We start from the raw sequence: 22974 nt of genomic DNA, 5'->3' as shown, positions 1-22974 counted from the left end.
TAATTTTGCAAAATGTATACACGTTAACTGCACAAAAGCTACCTCCCAACCCTGATGTTAATTTTTATTGAACTTCCTGGTTTTCCAACGGCTGAAGATTTCTACAGATTTCTCTGAGCGCTTGGGGGGCTGTCCAAAGAAAGTAAATGAAAACAACTGCTGCGGAGACATTTCGTTCCAAATCTGCTAGACAGAGCCAGACAGAGGATGAGGGTGGGTGGGTATCCTGGCCCCCCACCCCCCAACATAAATCCTGGCTACACTCATGGGTAAGGAGCAGGTTTTCAAGGGGAAAGCTTGGGCCAAAAAGGTGGGGAAATGTTTGGACATTGTAGTTTAAAGGAAGTTGGATGTGCCCTAAACTGGCAGGCAAGGTCATGCTGTGAACTGGATTAAAGCAGGAAAATGAGTGGAGCAGTGGTCTAATTTGTCCTGTTATAAGGGAAAAAAAACTGCTCCTTTTTCCTTATGTGGTATCCAAGAGCCCGTATAGAGTCCTTAAGTAGGTTCCCTATCAGTAGGAGAAAATAACGGAGGCCCACCAGAGTATATTGAGAAGCAAAGCGGCTAGTAAGCCTGATCTTTATTAAACAGGGTCCCCACTCACCACACACAGGAGGGAAAACGAACCCCGGACAATGGTGCGCAAGTCCCTATATAGACTTTTGAAATTGCCCACCCTGTAGCCCAAGACCACCACCCCGAAACATCATACACACATCACAGAAGGAGGCAGTCTACAGCAGAAATCCTGCCTGCCAGGAATCCTGATAATCGTCACTGAATGCATTACCTGGGCAGCCTGGCCATTCTTTTGTGATGGTTAATACTTTAGTTCCCGAGTCCAGGTCACAGCTCACCTTATTCATATACTGTACAAATATACCCTTTAAGGCAAGATTTGTATCAAAAAGACAATGGGGAGGCTTTCCCCATTTTCCTCCCTTACTGCAGAGAAATATTTGAGGTCACTGGGAGAGTCAAAATGGCTTCAGGATTGCTGTCCTGTACTATTTCAGACATGTGGTTTATATACTTTTGTATGTGTTTGCCTTCCAAATTTAATAATAATAATAATAATAATAATAATAATAATAATAATAATAATATATTTATATATACCCCGCCCTTCCCAGTCAAGACCGGGCTCAGGGCGGCTAACAACAAATAATATCAACACAAATATAAAAGAAACAATTCAATTAAAATGCAGATTAATACAATGTTAAAATTCCATTTTAAAATTAAAAATCTAAAAGTAAGATAAAACCATTATAAGATAAAACCTTAGGGGAGGGTAACCCCGGGGTCAGACTGCGTCAGTCCAAAGGCCAAGCGGAACAGCTCTGTCTTGCAGGCCCTACGAAAAGATGACAAATCCCGCAGGGCCCTAGTCTCCTGGGACAGAGCGTTCCACCAGGTCGGGGCCAGTACTGAGAAGGTCCTGGTCCTGGTTGAGGCCAGCCTAACCACCTTGTGACTCGGGATCTCCAGTATGTTATTATTTGTGGACCTTAATGTCCTCTGAGGGGCATACCGGGAGAGGCGGTCCCATAGGTACGAGGGTCCTAAGCCGCATAAGGCCTTAAAGGTCAAAACCAGCACCTTAAACCTGATCCTGTACTCCACCGGGAGCCAGTGCAGCTGGTAAAGCACTGGATGAATGTGACCCCGCGGCTGGGACCCCGTAAGGAGTCTCGCCGCAGCATTCTGCACCCGCTGGAGTTTCTGGGTCAGTTTCAAGGGCAGCCCCGTGTAGAGCGAGTTACAATAATCAAGCCTAGAGGTGACCATCGCACGGATCACTGTGGCCAGATCAGTTGGAGGCCTTAAAATTCTTAGAACAATCCTTAAGAACCAGCCCCACCACCCTTGTATCAGGACCACCCCCACCCCACAAACGCATCCTTTCCAATCACTCCCTTCGGTACAAAGGAGGTTTCTTCCAAACACAATGTCAAGCCACAAACATCTCCGCTTCCTGGCCTTCCCACCACCGACAAATTTAAGTTTGTCCTGCGACATCAAATATTAGTCCGGGCGTGCGTTCCTGCATCAACTCACTGGGTCCCTTGTGCACGGCACATTCTTTCGGGAGGAATCGGTGGGGAGCGTTGAGAACAGGGGCAAAAATAATAATACGGAGGGGAATGATGAGCTTTTTCCTTGAGGGGCTCAACCCAAATATTGACTGGGATCTTTATTTAGCCAGAGTCCAGAGAGCAGCACTTTGGCTCCTCTTCCCCTTCAGAGTTTGCCAACGCTTTTCCACCGAGAGGCGGCACTGGCAACAGAGAGGAAATTTACCAGGCCGTGACCTCACTTGAATGCCAGAGGTTGGCACATGGCACCACCTTGCAAACACTGAACATTTCACCTCCGTCCCAGGGAAGCTTTTTCACATCCCCTTCTCAGCAAGCTTCTGGAGGCCGCATGCCAATGGTAAGCAGCAGGGCGACAAATATACATTTAACTTCACTCCATGTGGCTTGTGTCTATCCTTACACGGAGAAAGACTACAAGTCTAGGAGACGTGGTGGACCACAAGCTTAGCGTGAGTCCACAGTGCAATGCAACAGCGAAGAAAGTGAATGCTATTCTTGTTGTTGTTGTTGTTGTTTAGTCATTTAGTCGTGTCCGACTCTTCGTGACCCCATGGACCAGAGCACGCCAGGCACTCCTGTCTTGCACTGCCTCCCGCAGTTTGGACAAACTCATGTTCGTAGCTTCGAGAACACTGTCCAACCATCTTGTCCTCTGACGTCCCCTTCTCTTAGTGCCCTCAATCTTTCCCAACATCAGGGTCTTTTCCAAGGATTCTTCTCTTCTCATGAGGTGGCCAAAGTATTGGAGCCTCAGCTTCACGATCTGTCCTTCCAGGGAGCACTCAGGGCTGATTTCCTTAAGAATGGATAGGTTTGATCTTCTTGCAGTCCATGGAATGCTATTCTAGCCTGCATCAACAAAAGTCTAGTGCCCAGGTCAAGGGAAGTCATAGTGCCATTCTATTCTGCCTTGGTCAGACCGCACCTGGAACACGGTGTCCAGGGCCGGCGCGTCCATTAAGGCGAACTAGGCAGTTGCCTAGGGCGCCAAAATGGAGGGGGTGCTGGCACGACGGGGAGCGCTGCTGGCTTCGCAGGACTCGCTCTGCTGTGCGGCCGCTCCACCCGGACGCCACCTACCCGCGTTTAGGGCGGGCGGCAGCAGCTACGCCGGTGCAGCCCAGGCATGCCCGGAGCTCCGAGGGCAGCAGTGTGTGGAGGACACGTGGGGCGAGAGCAGCCCCTTCCTGTGGCGCGCACACACCAGAGCCGGGCCTTCGGCTCCAGGCGCCGGCGCCACGCTCTACTTCTCGGGCATGCGGGAGCAGCTGCTGTTGCGCCCGGGGGTCCGTGGCTGAAGCCCAAGGGCGGCCAGAGCAACCCTGCCGTCGACATCGCAGGTAAGCAGGAGGGGCGCTGGGAAGGGAAGGGGGTGAAGGCTGGGCCAGGCCCGCAGATGCCTGGGGGGCGCCAGAAGGTGATCTTGCCTAGAGCGCAAAAAACCCTAGCACCGGCCCTGGGCGCCACAATTTAAGAAGGATGTTGACAAGCTGGAAGGTGTGCAGAGGAGGGCAGCCCAGATGATCAAGGGTCTGGAAACCAAGCCTGATGAGGAACGGTTGAAGGAGCTGGATATGTTTTGCCTGGAGAAGAGGAGACTGAGAGGAGATATGAGAGACATCTTCAAATATCTCAAGAACTGTCACATGAGAGATGGAGCAAGCTTGCTTTCTCCTGCTCCACAGGGTTGGACTCGAACCAATGGCTTAAAGTTACAAGAAAGGAGATTTTTTAAGCTTTCCTTGAAGCAGCTTCCATTCTGGAGGAAGCTTTGCCTGTTGAATGTCTGTCTGTTGGAGAACAGGCAACCAGCTACAAACTTATGACACACACACCCTTTAAACTTTTCCTCCAGGTCATAAAAACCTGAAGGAAAATCCTTGAACTTTTCTGATCCCACAAACTGTGCATGAACCAGATGGGCAAGAATTACTGTTTAAAGGCTCCTCCCCACATCCCAGTTACGTTATTTAAAAACCCTGTAGTAATTCAGGTGCAGATTTCTACTTGTATATTGGAAACCCAACCATATGGGTGGGGTTTTATTAATAAAGGTAAAGGTAAAGGGACCCCCGACCGTTAGGTCCAGTCGCGAACGACTCTGGGGTTGCGGCGCTCATCTCGCTTTACTGGCCAAGGGAGCTTCCAGGTCATGTGGCCAGCATGACTAAGCTGCTTCTGGCGAAACCAGAGCAGCACACGGAAACGCCGTTTACCTTTCCACCAGAGCGTTACCTATTTATCTATTTGCACTTTGATGTGCTTTTGGTTGGCAGGAGCAGGACCGAGCAACGGGAGCTCACCCCGTCGCAGGGATTTGAACCGCCGACCTTCTGATTGGCAAACCCTAGGCTCTGTGGTTTAACCCACAGTGCCACCTGCATCTTTATTAACTACAGGTAGGTTGTTATTATTAATAAAGAGGTTTGTTGTTGTTGTTGTTGTTGTTGTTGTTGTTGTTGTTGTTGTTGTTGTATTCAGCGTCACCCCAGTGCAAAACAAAGCAGATCATGGAAGGCTGAAATCTCCCACCCCCTCTTTTAAAGGAGTACATTTTTCAAAGAGGTTTTTTTTTAAGCACTAAAGCTAGGAGATTCCTGCGTTGTGCATTCTGTGATGAATTCTATGGCTGAACTTTCAGCTGGGAAGCTGAGCCCGCCTCTCTCTGTTGCACAGCCTTCAAACTAACCAGGCAACCCTATCTCACATCGGACATAATGAGAACCCAGACGGCCTTGCAAGGCTGTTGTTAACAGCGGGGGAAGTAACCAGTGGGAAGCTATCTTACTGTAAAATGCTAAATTGCTGGGGTTGACAAAGGGGATGGGGGATTGAATTTGACATGAGGTAGGTAAAAAAGAGGGACCCAGGTGGCGCTGTGGTTAAACCACTGAGCCTAGGGCTTGCTGATCAGAAGGTCGGCGGTTCGAATCCCTGTGACGGGGTGAGCTCCCGTTGCTTGGTCCCAGCTCCTGCCAACCTAGCAGTTCGAAAGCACGTCAAAATGCAAGTAGATAAATAGGAACCGCTACAGTGGGAAGGTAAACGGCGTTTCCATGTGCTGCTCTGGTTTTCCAGAAGCGGCTTTGTCATGCTGGCCACATGACCTGGAAGCTGTACGCTGGCTCCCTCGGCCAATAATGCGAGATGAGCACGCAACCCCAGAGTCGGTCACGACTGGACCTAATGGTCAGGGGTCCCTTTACCTTTACCTTAGGTTAAAAAGAGGATGTAAGGTAGAATCGCAGAGTTGGCAGGGACCCGAGGGTCATCTAGTCCAACCCAATACAGTGCAGGCATCTCAACACGTCCAACATCCAGTTTGAAACCATACCGGCCCCTGCTTAGCTCTGCTAACGTGTGGGTGGGAGCCAAGAAGCGGAGGGGGAGGGAGATGGAGGAGAGGGCAGAAAGCAGGTAGGGGGTGGCTGGCTCCGATGCCTGGCTGGAGGGAAACTGAGGCAAAGAGGAAAAGGAAAGAGAGCTGGATGGGAAACTGGCAGGAGAAAGGGAGTCACGAAGGAGGAGGAGGAGGCGAGCCCGCGGGGAGGGCGCTGTCCATGGTACGCCCCCCTCCGGTCCTCCGGTTGGGTGCCTGCCTGGCGAAAGGCGTGGGCGGGGTGGGGTGGGGTGGGGTGGGGAGCCGTCTGCTGGGGCGTTACCTGGCGCCTCCTCCACCTTCTCCCCGCAGCCCCGGGAGCCCATTCGAGGCTTGCCTGCTCGGTGCGCTCGCCATGGCCGCGGAGGGGCGCCCGGCGACGGCGCTGTCGTGGCTGCTGCTTCTGCCGTCGCTGCTGTTGCTGCTGTTGGCGGCGCGCCCCGACGGCGCGGACGGCCAGCGTCCCTGGAGGCAGCAGATCCGCTGGGAGAGCGGAGGCAGGCTCTTCAGCCTCTTCAACAGCGCCGCCCGCTTGCGGCCGCCCCGGCGGGGTCCCGGCGGCGGGGACCACCCCCAGAGCCTCTACCTCAGCATCGCCGCGCGCCCCCACGGGGCAGCGCTCCGGACCGCGGCTCCCGGGCGCGTCCCGAGGGCTGGACCCGTCACCCTCGAGGCCTCTCGGGGCTTCCCCGGCTGGGGGGAAGAAGGCTCTGGGGTGGGGGCCCGCTCCGTCGAGGCCAACCGGGGAGACGCGCCCGCCAGCGCGGACAGGGGCCCCCGGGGGCGCAATGACTCGGCCCCCGGGACCCCTTCCCCAAGCTGGCAGCAGCAGGTCACCCCTGCTGGGGCAGCTCGGGGGAGCGGCCCGGCTGCTAGCTGGCTTCAGATGGGGGGCAACGAGATTCAGGGGGATCCCGTCCCCGAGGAAGAGGGGTCCCAGACGCCACCCAGCGCCTCGACCAGGGATGACCCGCGAAACCCCTTCCAGCGGTGGAATAGCATCTTCTACGACGTCTACCCCGGCGCCAGGCAGCGCCCCTCAACGGCAAGCACCCCCAACAGGAGGCCGGGCTATGGGACCCGATTCTTTCATCATGGTGAGCTGGTTGGGGGGTATTGGGGGTGATGGGGGTATAGAACCCTAAATATGAAGAGTTGTAGAGTTGGAAGGGACCTGGACGACTATTTAGTCCAACAAAAATCTTTCCCCCAACGCGAGACTTGAACTCAGGACCCTATCTATGGTTGTGGCATGGGAGGGGGGCACTGGTGTGGGGGGCAGAGAGGAGCAAGAGAGCATCTGCTTTGCCCAAGGAAGTTCCCCGAAGGAATCTCCGGGTAGGGCTGAGAGACGCTGCCTGCCTGGGAAACTCTGGAGAGGCACTGCTGCCAGTCAGTGCAGACAACACTAGGCTAAGTGGACCGAAATGCTGGCACAGCTGCCTGCACGTCTGGGACCTGAATTGATTGTACGTACATGCCACTGTTGCTTTCTTATATTTATCACTTTTCATTGGTTTTTTTAATACAATTGTTTTAGATGTATATAACTGTTTTAGATATGCCATCATGCTTTCGGGTGTCTCAGGGGAAGCAGCTCGTAAATCTTTCTGGAACTGGCTGCTTTTAATGAAATGGCTGGCACTTTTCTTGTTGATTTTCCATGTCACAGCCCTTCAGATATTTGTGGGTGTTATATATTGTTAGTAGGGGTGGCCAACTCCGAAGAGAGTGGCCAGTGATCTACCTCTTTTGGGGGGGTTCAGGTCAAAGTTGGTGAGCTTTTTTTAGGAAGGAGGCAGGCCCGTTTTTTTTTGGGTTCAGGTCAGAGTTGTGCTTTTTTAGGGAGGAAAGCCCCGTTTTTTAAGGGGTTCAGGGCAAAGCGGTTTAGGTTTTTTTAGGGGTGACAAAGTTGTTGAGCTCCTTTGGGGGGAACCAGTGATCTACCAGTGATCTACCACAGACGTCCAGCAATCTACCAGTAGATCATGATCTACCTGTTGGACATGCCTGGATATGGGACTGGTTTTAATGGTTATAGCTTGCAGTATTTTGATTTCACTTGTAGCTTAATAAATATAAAAGGATGTCATATAGAGGAGGGAGAAAGGTTGTTTTCTGCTGCTCCAGAGAAGCGGACACGGAGCAATGGATTCAAACTACAAGAAAGAAGATTCCACCTAAACATTAGGAAGAACTTCCTGACAGTAAGAGCTGTTCTGCAGTGGAATTTGCTGCCAAGGAGTGTGGTGGAGTCTCCTTCTTTGGAGCCATATGTCAAGAATGCATTGATGGTGTTTCCTGCTTGGCAGGGGGTTGGACTGGATGGCCCTTGTGGTCTCTTCCAACTCTATGATTCTATTATTCTATGAAATACCATGGACAATACGGATTGATATAAAAGTTGGAGTAATGAAGAATATGCAGTTGTAAATGTTCAAAACGGGACTCCATGGAGGGGTGGAGGGGAAGTCCTGAGATTCGGAGGGATCTCTGTATATGGATATATATTTGGATTCTTATAACTTTGTATTTGTAAAACCAAATAAAAATATTTTCAAGAAAAAAATTAATGGTTGTAGATAGATAGATAGATAGACAGACAGACAGACAGACAGACAGACAGACAGGTAGATAGTTCTTTATAGTTGTAACCTGCCCTGGGACTTTATGGTAAAGGGGAATAAATCTAACTTGTTTAGATGGCTTCAAATTACAAGAAAGGAGATTCCGACTAAAACATTAGGAACAACTTTCTGATGGTTAAGAGTTGTTTGGCAGTGGAACGGTCTCCCTTGGGAGGATGTGGACTCTCCTTCCTTGAAAGTTTTTAAGCAGGGATGCTTTCGCTGAGATTCCTGCATTGCAGGGGGGGTTGGACTAGATGACCCTTGGTGTCCCTTCCAACGCTACAATTCTGAGATTCTAGGGTCGCAGCAAGTGACCTTTCCCCATTGCCCAATCCAGTTCTGGCTTGCAGCAGAGTCCCAGGCAGGGCTGTCTGGAGATGCGAAGGCTGACAGCTGAGGTTTTGGGCATGCAATGCATGTGCTTTCGTGCCCGGCCTGGGCTCCGGGTGTTCAGTCTGTGTGTATCGCAAGATGGCCACCTGCTCTGGATGGGGTTACACTTCCTCTGAAGGAGCAGGTTTGTAGCCTTGGGGTACTCCTGGATCTCTTGCTCAAGGCTCAGGAGACCTCAGTGGCTGGGAGTGCCTTCTATCAGCTTCGGCGGGTGGCCCAGCTACGCCCCTATCTGGACAGGGATAGCCTAACTGCTGTTGTCTATGCTCTGGTAACCTCAAAGTTAGATTACTGCAATGCATTATATGTAGGGCTGCCTCTGAAGACAGTTCGGAAACTTCACCAGGTGCCAAATTCAGCGGCCAGGTCACTCACCGGAGCAAGGCAGTCTGAGCATATCACACTGATCCTGGTCCTACTGCACTGGCTAACAATTGGTTTCCGGGTCCAATTCAAAGTGCTGGTGTCACGGTGGCCGGAGTGGACTACTTCAGAGTAACGACGCCACGCAGCTCTGCATTTTATTCTTTTATTGGTGCTGCGTATTTACAGTGCTCAAGTCATTGCTATTTACAAGGAGTGATGTGGTCAGTCGGTTTCAGAACCTCCTAATGGCTTTTGGCGCGTCTTTCTCCAACACAAAAGCTTTGGCAGACCCATCCTCTTGCCCCTCCTCTTCCTGCGTAATTCTGGAGTTGGGGGGATGGGTCTTCCCCCCTTGCTTGCCCCTTCCTGTCCCACCTGGGACCCTGGCTCCTCTACCTTGCCTGAGCCTCGGACACGACTTCCTGCTTCCCCACTGGAATCGGAACTCTCCCTGCTTTCCCCTTTGCTCGGGGACGGGCTTGAACTCAGGAGGGGAGGGACTTCGCGATATCCCCTGTCCCTCACATCCACCCCCCTCCCAAGCTCTCCTTCACCCCTCCCCAGGCCCCCCCCATGTGTCGGTGACGACTGGAAGCCTAAGAACTCAGTGCTCTCCGAGCCCGTTGGTGTGAATACCTCCCCCCAGTCCTGCGAGCCCCCCCCTTCCGCCTGGGCGGACGGGAATCCCAAAAAGTCCGTGGCGTCAGAGCTGGTGGGGGTAAAAACGTTCTGCCAATCTGCTCCTTCCTCTGACTGGGTGGATCTCGGTGACACCCATACCTCATCCTCTGGTTCCTCAAACTCCGCTTCCCAGCGCCATGGTGAGCTGCTCTCCCGTGCCTCCTCCTCCTCCCCCTCCCTTTCCATGTGCCAGGGCTTGGGTCTGTGGGGAAAGAGGGCGTGAAATTCTTCCACCAAGAATTCCTCCTGTATCTGAGTGGCTGGGACCCATTCATTCTGGGACGGTGGAGCATCCTCCCATGCCATGAGGTACTCCAGTCCCCCCACCCCCCACCTTGAATCCAGGATGGCCGTGGCCTCATTGAGTTGCTCCCTGCCTTCCCTCTCCCCCCCTCCCTCGGGGGTTTGTTCGCTGTCTCGGAGCCTGCTGCTTTCCCTGTACGGCGACAGCAGCGATCTATGAAACACTGGATGCACCCTCATGTCCTCTGGCAGTGCCAGCCTGTATGCCACCGGGTTGACCTGTTGCGTGACCGTGAAGGGGCCCAGCCTTTTGGGTGCCAGCTTTTTGCACCTCCCTCTGGTGGGAAGGCCCTCCGAGGACAACCACACCTTGTCCCCCACCCTGATGACCTCCCCTAGTCGCCTGTGGCGATCTGCCCCCTTTTTGTACGCTTCCTTGGCCCTCTCCAAGTGTTCTCTGAGCTGCTGGTGCACCGTCTCCAGTTCCTCTGCCCAATCCTCAGCCTGTGGGCCCTCCTCCTCCTCCTCCCCCTCCCTCTCTGGGAAAGATCTGAGGTCGCGCCCGTAATTGGCCTTAAAGGGCGACACCCCTGTGGAGACGTGCACTGCATTGTTGTAGGCAAATTCTGCTAGTGGCAGGCGATCCACCCAGTCCGTTTGCCTCTGGCTGACGTAGCATCTCAGGTACTGCTGCAGAATGGCGTTGACCCTCTCCGCTTGTCCGTTGGTTTGCGGGTGTCTAGCCGTCGACAAGCTGACCTCCACCTGCAGGAGGTTCATGAGCCGCCGCCAGAACCTGGAAACAAATTGGCGGCCACGATCCGAAATAACCCTTAAAGGCAATCCATGCAGTCTGAAAACGTGATCAACAAACAGTTTGGCTGTCTCTTCTGCAGAGACTGCCCTGGCACACGGTATAAAGTGGCACATTTTGGACATGAGGTCCACCACCACCAACACTGCGGTCTTACCCCGGGAAGAAGGCAGATCTGTGATGAAGTCCATGGACAGCACTTCCCACGGCCTGTGTGGCGTGGCTAAGGGCTCCAGCAACCCTGGTGGCGCTGCCCTGACCACCTTTGCCCGCTGGCAGGTGTCACAGCCCCGTACATAGTCTCGAACATCTTCCCTCACCCCTGGCCACCAGAAGTGTCTCATGACTAGGTGAGTGGTCTTGTCCCTTCCAAAATGCCCCGCCGTTGGGTTGTCGTGCATCTGTTTGAGGACCGTACGTCTGAGCTGGGTGGTGGGCAGGTACAGTGCCCCCTTGTAGAAAAGCAGCCCTCTGCGTTCTGCAAAGTCTTTTGCCTGCTCCCTCCCCCCTCTCAGTTCTCTGAAGATGCGGTTGGCAAAGTCATCCGCTGCCGTCAGTGCTGTGAGTTCTGCCTCGCTCACCACTGCTGCTCCGCAGGACCATGCCGACGGGGGGAAAATGTGCCTTGGGGCTGGTGGCTCCTCCTCCTCCATGTACTCTGGCTTGCGGGAGAGGGCATCCGCCCTGACGTTCTGCTCTCCCGGGATGTAGTGTATGGAGAAGTTGAAGTTCGAGAAGAACTCTGCCCACCGTATCTGCCGCTGGTTGAGCACCCTGGCAGTTCTCCAGAACTCCAGGTTCTTGTGGTCTGTGCACACCTGGATGGGGTGCTTGGCGCCCACCAGGAAGTGTCTGCAATGTTTGAACGCAGCGTGGATCGCAAGAAGTTCTTTGTCAAACACGGTGTAGTTGCGCTCGGGCTGTGTCAACTTCCTGGAGAAGAAGGCACAGGGTCTCCACTCCCTGTTGGCGTCCAGTTGCAACAAAATGGCGCCCACAGCTTTCTCAGAAGCATCTGTCTCAATGCGTAGGGGCGCGTCCTGGACCACGTGGAACAGGTTCTGGTCCGAGGCGAACACCCTCTTGAGGCTTTCGAACGCTGCTTGCGCCTCTGGTGTCCACCTGAACTTCTGCTTGCCTCTCAGGCAGTCAGTGATGGGAGCCGTAACGCGAGAGAAGTTCTTGATGAACTTCCTGTAGAAGTTGGCGAAGCCTAGTAGGCGTTGGGCATCTTTGCGCGTCCTGGGGCTGTGCCAGTCCAGGATGGCCTGCACCTTGTCCTTGTCCATCGCCAGCCCCTTGTCTGACAGCTTGTAGCCCAGGAAGTCCACCTCCTTGGTGTGAAACTTGCACTTCTCCAGCTTCACATACAGGTGGTTCTCCTTCAGGCGCTGCAACACTTCCCTGACATCTTTCACATGCTGCACTGGGTCATTGGAATAGATAAGGATGTCATCCAGAAAGACCAGGCAGTTCTTGAAGAGGAGGGACCCCAGGACGTGGTGCATGAAGGCCTGGAAGCAGGCTGAGCCCCCTTGCAACCCGAAGGGCATCACCAGATATTCAAAAGAGCCCAGAGGCGTGAACATCGTGGTCTTCCATTCATCGCCTTCCCGGATCCTGATCAAGTTGTACGCCCCCCTCAGGTCTAGCTTGGTGAAAATCTTGCCCCTGCGTGCTGCTGTCAGGAGATCATCCACTCTGGGCATGGGGAAAGCCACTGGCTCTGTCACCGAATTCAGCCGTCTAAAATCCACCACCAGGCGGCGCTGTTGCGTGTCTTTCTTGTCCACCCAGAAGACCGGGCTGCCCCCTGCTGCCTTGCTTTCTCTGATGAACCCCCGCTTGAGGTTCTTGTCGATGAAAGCGCGCAGATCCTCCAGTTCCTGGTCTGACATGGCGTACAGCTTGGCTGGGGGTATAGTTGCCCCTGGCACCAGGTTGATCTGGCAGTCAAAAGGCCTGTGTGGGGGTAGGTGATCGGACTCCGCTTCGCTGAAGACCTCCTGCAGGTCCCAGTACGGCTTGGGTATCGCCTCACCCCCTTTGACGTGCATGGTGGCCACCGTGGCTATCGGAGGCCCCTCCCCTGGTTGGTGCTGCATGCAATGTTCCAGGCAAAAGTCCGATCCAAAAGTGATGCATCTCTGGTGCCAACTGATGGAGGGGTCGTGGCGCGCCAGCCAGCTCATGCCCAAGACGATGGGGGGGTCTGAGATGGTGGTGACGTTGAATGCCAGTGTCTCTGAGTGCCTTCCCACCGTCATTCTCATGGGGGGGGGTTTGATGAGTGATGGCCCCCCCCAGCAGCTCTCTGCCGTCAATGGTTGCCACGTGAAGGGGAAAATCCAGCTGCAGAAGCTGGATCTGGTGCTCTTCTGCAAAGTTTCTCGAGAAGAAGTTCGCTGAGGCACCACTGTCAATTAAGGCAAGGACTGTCAGGGGATAGCCATTTGGGAGCGTTAGCGTGACTTCTAGAACCACTCCTGCTCTGGGAGGGGTGGGCTGGCTCTGCTCCTCTCTGTGCGGGTGGGTGGGCTGGGGCTGTTGTCTGCTGACTGTGCCTGGCTGCTGCCCCTTGTCTCCTGCAGCCAGGCTTTCCCGTTTCCCTGCTGTGGTGCTGCGTCAGTGGGGGAGGGCACCACCGTTCCCGCCCTTCCTTGCCACTCCCTGCGATGTGGGCAGTCTCTGACGAGATGCTGGGGGGAGTTGCAGAGAAAGCAATTCCCGCCCTTTCCCTCCTTGCGTCTTGGCGCCGCTGGGGTTTGAAAAGCCCGCGCGCGCGCGCGCTATCAATCTGCATGGGTTCCTGGTCCTGGCTGGCCCCAGGCGTGGCTTGAAAGGGTTGTTGGGGGAGTGGTTTCTCCTGCGACCGTGGGAACCAAGCCCGCTTTGCGCGCGTTGCTTGTTTGTCGCTCCACCGGGATTCCTGTCTCACCCCCACCGCCAGAGCCGCTTTGCTCAGCTGATCCATATCACTGGGCTTTGGACCTCTCGAGAGCTCATCCTTCACCTCCTCCTGCAACCCCAAGTAGAACGCCGCTTGCATTGGGGGGGACCCCAGTTCCCACCCCAATCTGTGCACCAGCATGGTGAATTTCGCCCAATACGCGCGAACTGTCATATTTCCTTGGCGTAAATTATGAAGTTCCTCCTTAGTCTGGTCCATATGACTATCGGACGAATACATCGTTTTCAAACCTTCTAGAAATAGTTTGACATTCTTCATGCAAGGATTCCTTGTTGCAATTAACGGTCTTAGCCACTCCCTGGCTGCCCCGGTAAGGTGCTCCACAATAAACGCTACTCTGTGCTCATCATCAGGGAACTCATCGTGGTGCAGCTCAAGAGCATACACAATCTCAGTCTCAAAGCCTTGAAATTCCTTCGGGTCTCCATTGAACTTGCTAACTAGGGTCCCAGCTCTCCTTCCTGGCAGCACTTGGACTTGGGGTGCCCCTCCCGCCTTGTTTTTCTCTGCATCCAGCTTGTTTTGGAGGTCTACCGCCACCGCCCTTAATTGCTGCTCTTTTTCCTGAAGCTCTCTCACCTGTTCCGCAAGTTGTAGCCGGTCGTCCTGGACCTTCTTAGTCTCCTCTTTAGCTGCCTTCAATTCTCCCTGCGCCTGCAGCGATAGCTGCTGCAGTTCTAGCTGGGCTTGCTCCGCGATCTGCCGCCACTTCTCCGCCTCTGACACGCTCATCCCGGCAACTCCAAAGTAGCCCAAAAATGATTAGGAGGTTGCTGTCACGGTGGCCGGAGTGGACTACTTCAGAGTAACGACGCCACGCAGCTCTGCATTTTATTCTTTTATTGGTGCTGCGTATTTACAGTGCTCAAGTCATTGCTATTTACAAGGAGTGATGTGGTCAGTCGGTTTCAGAACCTCCTAATGGCTTTTGGCGCGTCTTTCTCCAACACAAAAGCTTTGGCAGACCCATCCTCTTGCCCCTCCTCTTCCTGCGTAATTCTGGAGTTGGGGGGATGGGTCTTCCCCCCTTGCTTGCCCCTTCCTGTCCCACCTGGGACCCTGGCTCCTCTACCTTGCCTGAGCCTCGGACACGACTTCCTGCTTCCCCACTGGAATCGGAACTCTCCCTGCTTTCCCCTTTGCTCGGGGACGGGCTTGAACTCAGGAGGGGAGGGACTTCGCGATATCCCCTGTCCCTCACAGCTGGTTTTGACCTATAAAGCCTTAAATGGCTCAGGACCCCAATACTCAAGGACCGCCTCTTCCCATATGAACCTACCCAGTCCCTGAGATCATCTTCTGAGGCCCTCCTTCATGTGCCTCCTCCTCAAGAGTTCCAGAGGGTGGCATCATGAGAACGGGGCCTCCTCTGTAGTGGCTCCCTATCTGTGGAACGCTCTCCCCAGGGAAGTTCGCCTGGCGCCTTCATTATACACCTTTAGGTGGCCAGGCAAAAACGTTCCTTTCTAACCAGGCCTTTGGTTGATCTTATTGACATCCAACACCCTTTTAAAATGTGGCTTGGGGGGGGGGTATTGGGTTACTGCTTTTGGTTTCATTTTATATGTTGTGGTCTCCTTGTGAACCAGCCTGAGACCTCTGGGTATAGTATAGGGCGGTGTATAAGTTGAAATAATAATTATTTTTATGTTGTTGTTGTTGTTGTTGTTGTTGTTTTACTGCCAACACTCAACAGAACCCTAATAATAATAATAATTAATTATACTCTGGGCGGCTTCCAACAGAAATATTAAAATACACTAATTTCTTAAAGATTAAAAGCTTCCCTAAACAGGGCTGCCTTCAGAAGTCCTCTAAAAGTCTGGCAGTTATTTTTCTTTTTGACATCTGGTCGGAGGGCGTTCCACAGGGTGGGTGCCACTACCGAGAAGACCCTCTGCCTGGTTCACTGTAACTTGGCTTCTCGCAGCGAGGGAACCGCCAGAAGGCCCTCGGCACTGGACCTCAGTGTCTGGGCAGAACGATGGAGGTGGAGATGCTCCTTCAGGTATACTGGACCGAAGCCGTTTAGGGCTTTCAAGGTCAGCACCAACACTTTGAATTGTGCTCATAAACGTACTGGGAGCCAATGTAGGTCTTTCAGGACTGGTGTTACATGGTCTCGATGGCCACTCCCAATCACCAGTCTAGCTGCTGCATTCTGGATTAGTTGTAGTTTCTGGGTCACCTTCAAAGGTAGCCCCATGTAGAGCACATTGCAGTAGTCCAAGCGAGAGATAACTAGAGCATGCACCACTGAGCTGCTGGCACTGCTTAGGGGGCAAAGGAGTCCTCCTGACCTTCCTGTGTTTCTCCTTCCTCCTAGGGCTCCCGGATTTAATTCCCGATCCATACTTCATTGAAGCAGGCACCTACATCCAACGGGTCCAGCTGTACGCCTTGAAATGTGCCGCAGAGGAGAATTGCCTGGCAAGGTAGAGAGGAATGTACCTTGGCATTTACGTCTCGGGTGCATGTTGGGTGAAACCAGTGTGGTTGCATAGTGCAATTTATTTATTTTTTTCAAAAATGGGCAAAGAACCGTTGCAGGGGGGGCGTGTTTGGAAGGGAAATAGCACAATAGAGCTTTCTCCCCTCATGGTGCAATCCGGACCAGGAGAGCCAGTGTCTGTTTTCATCTTTTGTTGTTGTTATTCAGTCGTTTAGTTGTGTCCGACTCTTCGTGACCCCATGGACCATAGCACACCAGGCACTCCTGTCTTCCACTGCCTCCCACAGTTTGGTCAAACTCATGTTTGTAGCTTCAAGAACACTGTCCAACCATCTCATCCTCTGTCGTCCTCTTCTCCTTGTGCCCTCCATCTTTCCCAACATCAGGGTCTTTTCCAAGGATTCTTCTCTTCTCATGAGGTGGCCAAAGTATTGGAGCCTCAGCTTCAGGATCTGTCCTTCCAGTGAGCACTCAGGGCTGATTTCCTTAAGAATGGATAGGTTTGATCTTCTTGCAGTCCATGGGACTCTCAAGAGTCTCCTCCAGCACCATAATTCAAAAGCATCAATTCTTCGGCGATCAGCCTTCTTTATGGTCCAGCTCTCACTTCCATACATCACTACTGGGAAAACCATAGCTTTAACTATACGGACCTTTGTCGGCAAGGTGATGTCTCTGCTTTTTAAGATGCTGTCTAGGTTTGTCATTGCTTTTCTCCCAAGAAGCAGGCATCTTTTAATTTCGTGACTGCTGTCACCATCTGCAGTGATCAAGGAGCCCAAGAAAGTAAAATCTCTCACTGCCTCCATTTCTTCCCCTTCTATTTGCCAGGAAGGTGATGGGACAAGTGGCCATGATCTTGGTTTTTTTGATGTTGAGCTTCAGACCATATTTTGCGCTCTCCTCTTTCACCCTCATTAGAAGGTTCTTTTAATTTCAAAGGTTTTCATCTTGCAGGTTTACAATTCCTTGTGCTTTGTTTTCCACAGTAGAACTCCCTCAGAAGATGGCAGGTTCTCCTTCCTTGGAGAGTTTTATTTTAGCAGAGGCTGTATGGCCTTCTGCCATAGATGCTTCAGTTGAGATGCCAGCATTGAACCAATGGCCTCAAGTTAAAAGAAAGGAGATTTTTAAGCTTTCCTTGAAGCAGCTTCCATTCTGGAGGAAGCTTTGCCTGTTGAATGTTTGTCTGTTGGAGAACAGGTCCCATCCAACTCTATAATTCTATGGTTTCTATTTTAGTTCCCTATTTGTTTTTAGTTGAGTCACTTTCCAAACTCAAGCGGGCTTCATCCTCCTTGAAGGCAAAGTTGTCCAAAGTGCGTTCAACACAATTTTCACAGGGGTATGATGACCAGCTCTCTCCATATGAACCCACCCAGACCCTGAGATCATCTTCCAAGGCCCTCCTTCCTCCTAGAGAGGTCCGGAGGGTGGCAACGTGAGAACGGGGCCTTCTCTGCAGTGGCTCTGTGGAATGCTCTCCCCAGGGGAAGTTTGCCTGGCGCCTTCATTATACACCTTTAGACTAAGCCAGGCGAAAACATTCCTTTTTAACCAGGCCTTTGGTTTTTGATTGACATCCTTTTAAAATGTGGGTTTTGGGGTTGTTGTTTTTATTTTTATTGAATATTTTGTGGTTTTATATTTTGATTTTGTTCTGTGAACTGCCCTGGGAGGAGCAGAAGGCTGGAGAGCTGGCTTCGGACTTTGCATAATTAGCAAAGGATTGGCTCCAGGCACGATGGTCCAGGGATGCCAGGATTTAACAATGACTTGTGCGACGAACCCCCTCGCCGACGTTGCCAATAGATTATGAGACGAAAGGATACAGGAGTAAAGCAATCCCCACTCAATTCTTTACGCCTTCAAATAAATCCCTCAATTGTGGGCTTCTCAGTAAAGAGAGTCTAATTCCAGCTTCTGTGGCCTGATCTCACAAACACTCAGGTCTATTTGAATGAACAACCTCTTGCCTACAGAGCAGGGACTCCCTCAACTCAGATCCCCTCTGTATCAGTCTGCCATGTCACCCTGGCAAACTTGTGGCACTCTAGGTTTTCACCATACAGTGGTACCTCGGTTTATGAACACAATTGGTTCCGGAAGTCTGTTCAGAAACTGAAGCGTTCATAAACTGAAGCGAACTTTCCCATTGAAAGTAATGGAAAGTGAATTAATCCGTTCCAGATGGGTCCGCGGCATTCGTAAACCAAAAATTCGTAAACCGAGGTGTTCGTAAACCGAGGTTCCACTCTACTCCACACAAATTATCCCCTTTTCTGAGTCTCCACCTCTGTGAGTTTTAATACGCTGCTGGAATAACCAAGACGATACTCTTTGGCACAAAAAGAAGATGAATTTTATTTTCTTGAGAACATAGGTTTTTCTTTTATTAACGATGCATAAGTTTACAAGCTTAGTTACAGTTATACATTAACTCTGTCGGACTTTAACTTCAAGTTATCCTAAGCCTAACCTAAACCACCACTATCCTGGCCCCACACCCTTCTTCTTCCCCTTCTTCCTCTTCCAACTCCCAAAACGGTTATTCCCTCATGCGCTGTAAATTAAGCTGGAGGTGAATTAACTCTTTCTAATCCAGGGTGTAAATCCATTAATCCATTACAACTCGTGATCCCAGTTCCCCACCACCAGGTTGTTTCTGGGGGTGTAGGCGCCCCCAAAAGAGCACTCTCTTGGCAGCAACTATCAGAGAGCAAGATTCAATCAGCCGACACTGCAGGGCTGTTGTGTTGCAGTTGAACATGAGTCAGCAGTGTGATGCAGCAGCTAAAAAAGCCAATGCAATTCTGGGCTGCATCAAAAGGAGTATAGCATCTAGATCTAGGGAAGTAAAAGTACCACTGTATTCTGCTCTGGTCAGACCTCACCTGGAGTACTGTGTCCAGTTCTGGGCACCACAGTTCAAGAAGGATACTGACAAGCTGGAACGTGTCCAGAGGAGGGCAACCAAAATGGTCAAAGGCCTGGAAACGATGCCTTATGAGGAACGGCTTAGGGAGCTGGGTATGTTTAGCCTGGAGAAGAGAAGGTTAAGGGGTGATATGATAGCCATGTTCAAATATATAAAAGGATGTCATATAGAGGAGGGAGAAAGGTTGTTTTCTGCTGCTCCAGAGAAGCGGACACGGAGCAATGGTTTCAAACTACAAGAAAGAAGATTCCACCTAAACATTCGGAAGAACTTCCTGACAGTAAGAGCTGTTCGGCAGTGGAATTTGCCACCAAGGAGTGTGGTGGAGTCTCCTTCTTTGGAGGTCTTTAAGCAGAGGCTTGACAGCCATATGTCAAGAATGCTTTGATGGTGTTTCCTGCTCGGCAGGGGGTTGGGCTGGATGGCCCTTGTGGTCTCTTCCAACTCTATGATTCTATGATTCTAAGGCAGCATGAGGGTTAAATGTGCCTGTAGCCATTCAGAAGCGCTCAACAAGTCATCCTGGAACAACAAATGGTCCTTTTCTGCTTATTGATTCTAGCTGGAAAAATGCAAAAAGAAGAAGAAGAAATATTGGTGGGGGGTAGAATGAAATGACTCCATTTCCTGTAAACACCCAAACAAACAAAGCTGTTCTCCCAGGACAGGCAATGCCAAAGGGTCAATCCTTTGCTTGTTTGCTCACCCATTCCATGAATGGCCCCTTCTTTCCCTCCTCACCTTCCCTCGCCCTGCCGAAGAGACTCCAAAAATAACCCTCTTTAGAGCTCTTGAAGCTTTGTTATGCTAGCGCAAGAACACTCCCCTGCCAACTATGGAGAATTCCCAAGCAGCAGAAAAATTTCCAGTCTGGCATCTGAACTTCTGTCTGCATCAGGGAAGGGTGTAGCTCAGAAGGAGAGCATCTCTCTTGCATGTAGAAGGTCTTGCTGCCAGCCAGAGTCAACAGCACTGACCTAGGTAGACCGGGGGCACCTTCCTATGCCGCTAGCACCTGGATAGCTCAGTAGGTTAGAGCAGGCATAGGCAAACTCGGCCCTCCAGATGTTTTGGGACTACAACTCCCATCATCCCTGACCACTGGTCCTGTTAGCTAGGATTGATGGGAGTTGTAATCCCAAAACATCTGGAGGGCCGAGTTTGCCTGTGCCTGGATTAGAGCAATGTGCCGATAATGCCAAGGTTGTAGGTTCGATCCCCAAATGGGGAAGCTCTGGCAATGGGGTTGGACCAGATGATTCTCTGGTCCAGGCATCCCCAAACTTCGGCCCTCCAGATGTTTTGGACTACAATTCCCATCATCCCTGACCACTGGTCCTGTTAGCTAGGGATCATGGGAGTTGTAGGCCAAAACATCTGGAGGGCCGCAGTTTGGGGATGCCTGCTCTGGTCCCTTTCAACTCACCTTTTCATCACATTTTGAGAGTGACCTGCCTCATCAGGGGGGCATTTGCAGGCCTAATTTAGGCCAGAGGGCTGCCCTTTACCTTCTGGGAGGCCACATGTTTGTGGGGGGCGGGGCCTTTGGCAAAAATGGGTGGGGCAATGCATGCAAATTTCACATTTGTACAGTAGGACAATCGCTGCGGAAACTCCTTGCCCGTCTCTCTATCCTCCACCTGGAGAAGGAAGTGGCTTAGAGTTTGTAGACACACCCCAACCAGGCAGAACTACTCAAGGATATGGAGCAGGGACATTGAGGGGTGTAGCCTGGAAAGAGAGGGCATGGCCTCAAAAGAGAAGGTGTGGCTAGAGTCCCGAGAACCTGATATTTGGCCCTGAGTTTCCCCATGCTTGTCTTCAGTGGCGTAGTAATAGGGGGGGGCCGTGCCGCCCCGGGCAGCAGGCTGGACGGGGCTGACCACCTCCAACGGCCGCCACCGCTGCCGCGCGACACAGCCGCCGCCATGGAGGAAAAACCCCGACTGCCTCACTCCACAGCTTGCTCGTGGGGTTTGCCGCGCCGCCGTGGCGCATGCCTCCTGTGCACGCATGCGCCATGACTCATGCGTCAGGATGCATGTGTCGTGCGTCGTGATGCATGCATCGTGACGCGCGGAGCATGCGTGCGACGGACACCCTTTGGATTTGCCGCCCCGGGCAACCAGGCGGCTAGCTACGCCGCTGCTTGTCTTAGACTCTAAGGGCCTTTTTCAAATGTCCTTTTTATCACACATTCATGATGGAATGTGCCCAGGATGCTAATGGGGAGGCCATACACGATCCTGCTTTTTAATACCTTTTGCACCTGCAAAAGTTTCCAAGCAGGCACACCGCTTCGCTTCCAGTTGCCATCATCATATTTTATTGGTCAAGCAAATGCAGGTTATAGCCAAAAGCAAACAAACAAAGTACAGAAATGTCTCAAAAACATACAATTAAGGAAATGATCCATAATGAACTGGGGGGGGGGATGCTTAAAAGTACTTCCCCCCCCCCCAAAAAAAAAACCAAGAGTCCTTTCTGTTGGGGATAATTCAGACTGAAATTCCCAGGTGTCAAAAAAGGTTATTTGTGTATGCCACTACTGCGGCCGTGTTTCATTAGCCCAAAAATGGAAAATGAGCGAGGTCCCAACCAAAGAATAATGGCAACTTAAGCTAATGGAATATGCACAATTCACGGAGTTAACATACAGAATAAGAGAACAAGAAGATCATTTGCTTTAAAAAGATTGGAAAATGTTTATTGAATATATGGGAAATAATTTGTACAGCTGAAAACTCTGGCATCATTAAGATAAATTCAACAGTGTAAACAAGTTTAGATGGATGCAATAATGGAATGCTGTATGGTATAGTTTTTGTAAAATATTTATGACATGCAAAATGAACCATGGAAAGAGAAGAAGGGAAGTCATTGATATCTTAAGGATGTAAAATGCGTATTTTAAATAGCAAAACAGAAAATTTAATAAAAATTATTTTTTTATTTAAAAAAAAGCATTATAATGTGCACCACAGATTTACACAAACGGCGGGAAATGGTGAAAAACTCAGGGCACAAGACACAGGACTCTAGGACTTTCCTGAGTTGAGAGGTTCCTAGCACAAACTTCTGTTCATTAAACATAAATGGATTGTGTTTTTTGGCTAGACAGCAGGTAATTGATTTTATTGAAGACGCTAAAGGTGGCAGTCGACTTGAGGGGTTTCTTTAAGTATTTAGCCCTCGGAATTCCATCTCGTTTACAGTGCAACATATAACGAACGCTGCTCTCAGCTGACTGACATCCACAGATACAGAGGCGCTGTTCTCTGGGGATATTTTTAATATCGCTCTTCCGGGAAGGTGGTTTTCGTTGTAAACTACTTCCGGTCCAGTACCTGTTTCAGCGACTCTGCCGAAATCAACTTTCGGATTTGAAAATAAGAGATCAGCAGCCTCACCTGTCCCGGGGACAGTCTACAGTATATCTAACAATCCAGGATAGCAGTGGGAAATCGGTTCTGCTTGGGGAGGGGACGACCCCCAACGAGGCATCTGTTGGGACAGGATACTGGCATCCAACACAGGGCTCTTCTTGGGCTCCGTACATAATCCATGGCCTCTTCTCCCTCTCTTTCCTGCAGGTCTGCCTACCAGCCAGGGCTGAGCAGCATCAGCTACCGGGTCCTCCTTCGCTTCCCGCAGAGGGTGAAGAACCAAGGCACGGCAGACTTCCTCCCGGTCAAACCATACCACGCTTGGGAGTGGCACAGCTGCCACAAGTGAGTAAGCTGAGCCGAGTCCAGCTGGGGTGGTCAGCTGGGGCTGAGCTCTCCCTTCTGCATTTCTGTCCCCAGCAGATGTCCAAATGGCATGTACTGTACAGAAGCAGGACCTGGACAGCTATCCCTGATGGGATTTCACCATTGGGAGGTCCAGCCGGCAGCTCCCTCTTCGTCTCAGTCCCGGTGATTCCCATGGAACACGACTCAGGGTCTCAGCAACCTGAGCACGCAATCAGCAGAGATGCCCATGCAGTTTCAGCGGAGATGA

The 22974-nt window shown here is 51.6% G+C and overlaps 1 protein-coding gene across 1 annotated transcript in view; it reads left to right on the top strand.

Annotated features, from left to right (window-relative positions):
* Positions 1-5788: 5788 nt before the first annotated feature.
* Positions 5789-22974, top strand: part of LOC118086060 (protein-lysine 6-oxidase) — a 29493-nt gene continuing 12307 nt past the window's right edge. Inside the window, exons 1-3 of the mRNA XM_060275230.2 lie at positions 5789-6581; positions 15909-16017; positions 22566-22703. Of these exons, the coding sequence (XP_060131213.1) occupies positions 5840-6581; positions 15909-16017; positions 22566-22703 (989 nt within the window). The 5' untranslated portion in view covers positions 5789-5839. The remainder of the gene's footprint in view (positions 6582-15908; positions 16018-22565; positions 22704-22974) is intronic.

The sequence above is a fragment of the Zootoca vivipara genome, chromosome 6 (genome assembly GCF_965207765.1).
Source record: "Zootoca vivipara chromosome 6, rZooViv2.hap1.1, whole genome shotgun sequence".
NCBI classification, from domain to species: domain Eukaryota; kingdom Metazoa; phylum Chordata; class Lepidosauria; order Squamata; family Lacertidae; genus Zootoca; species Zootoca vivipara.
The sequence above is the reverse complement of the archived record's forward strand: the minus strand, read 5'-3'. Positions and strand labels throughout refer to the sequence as shown.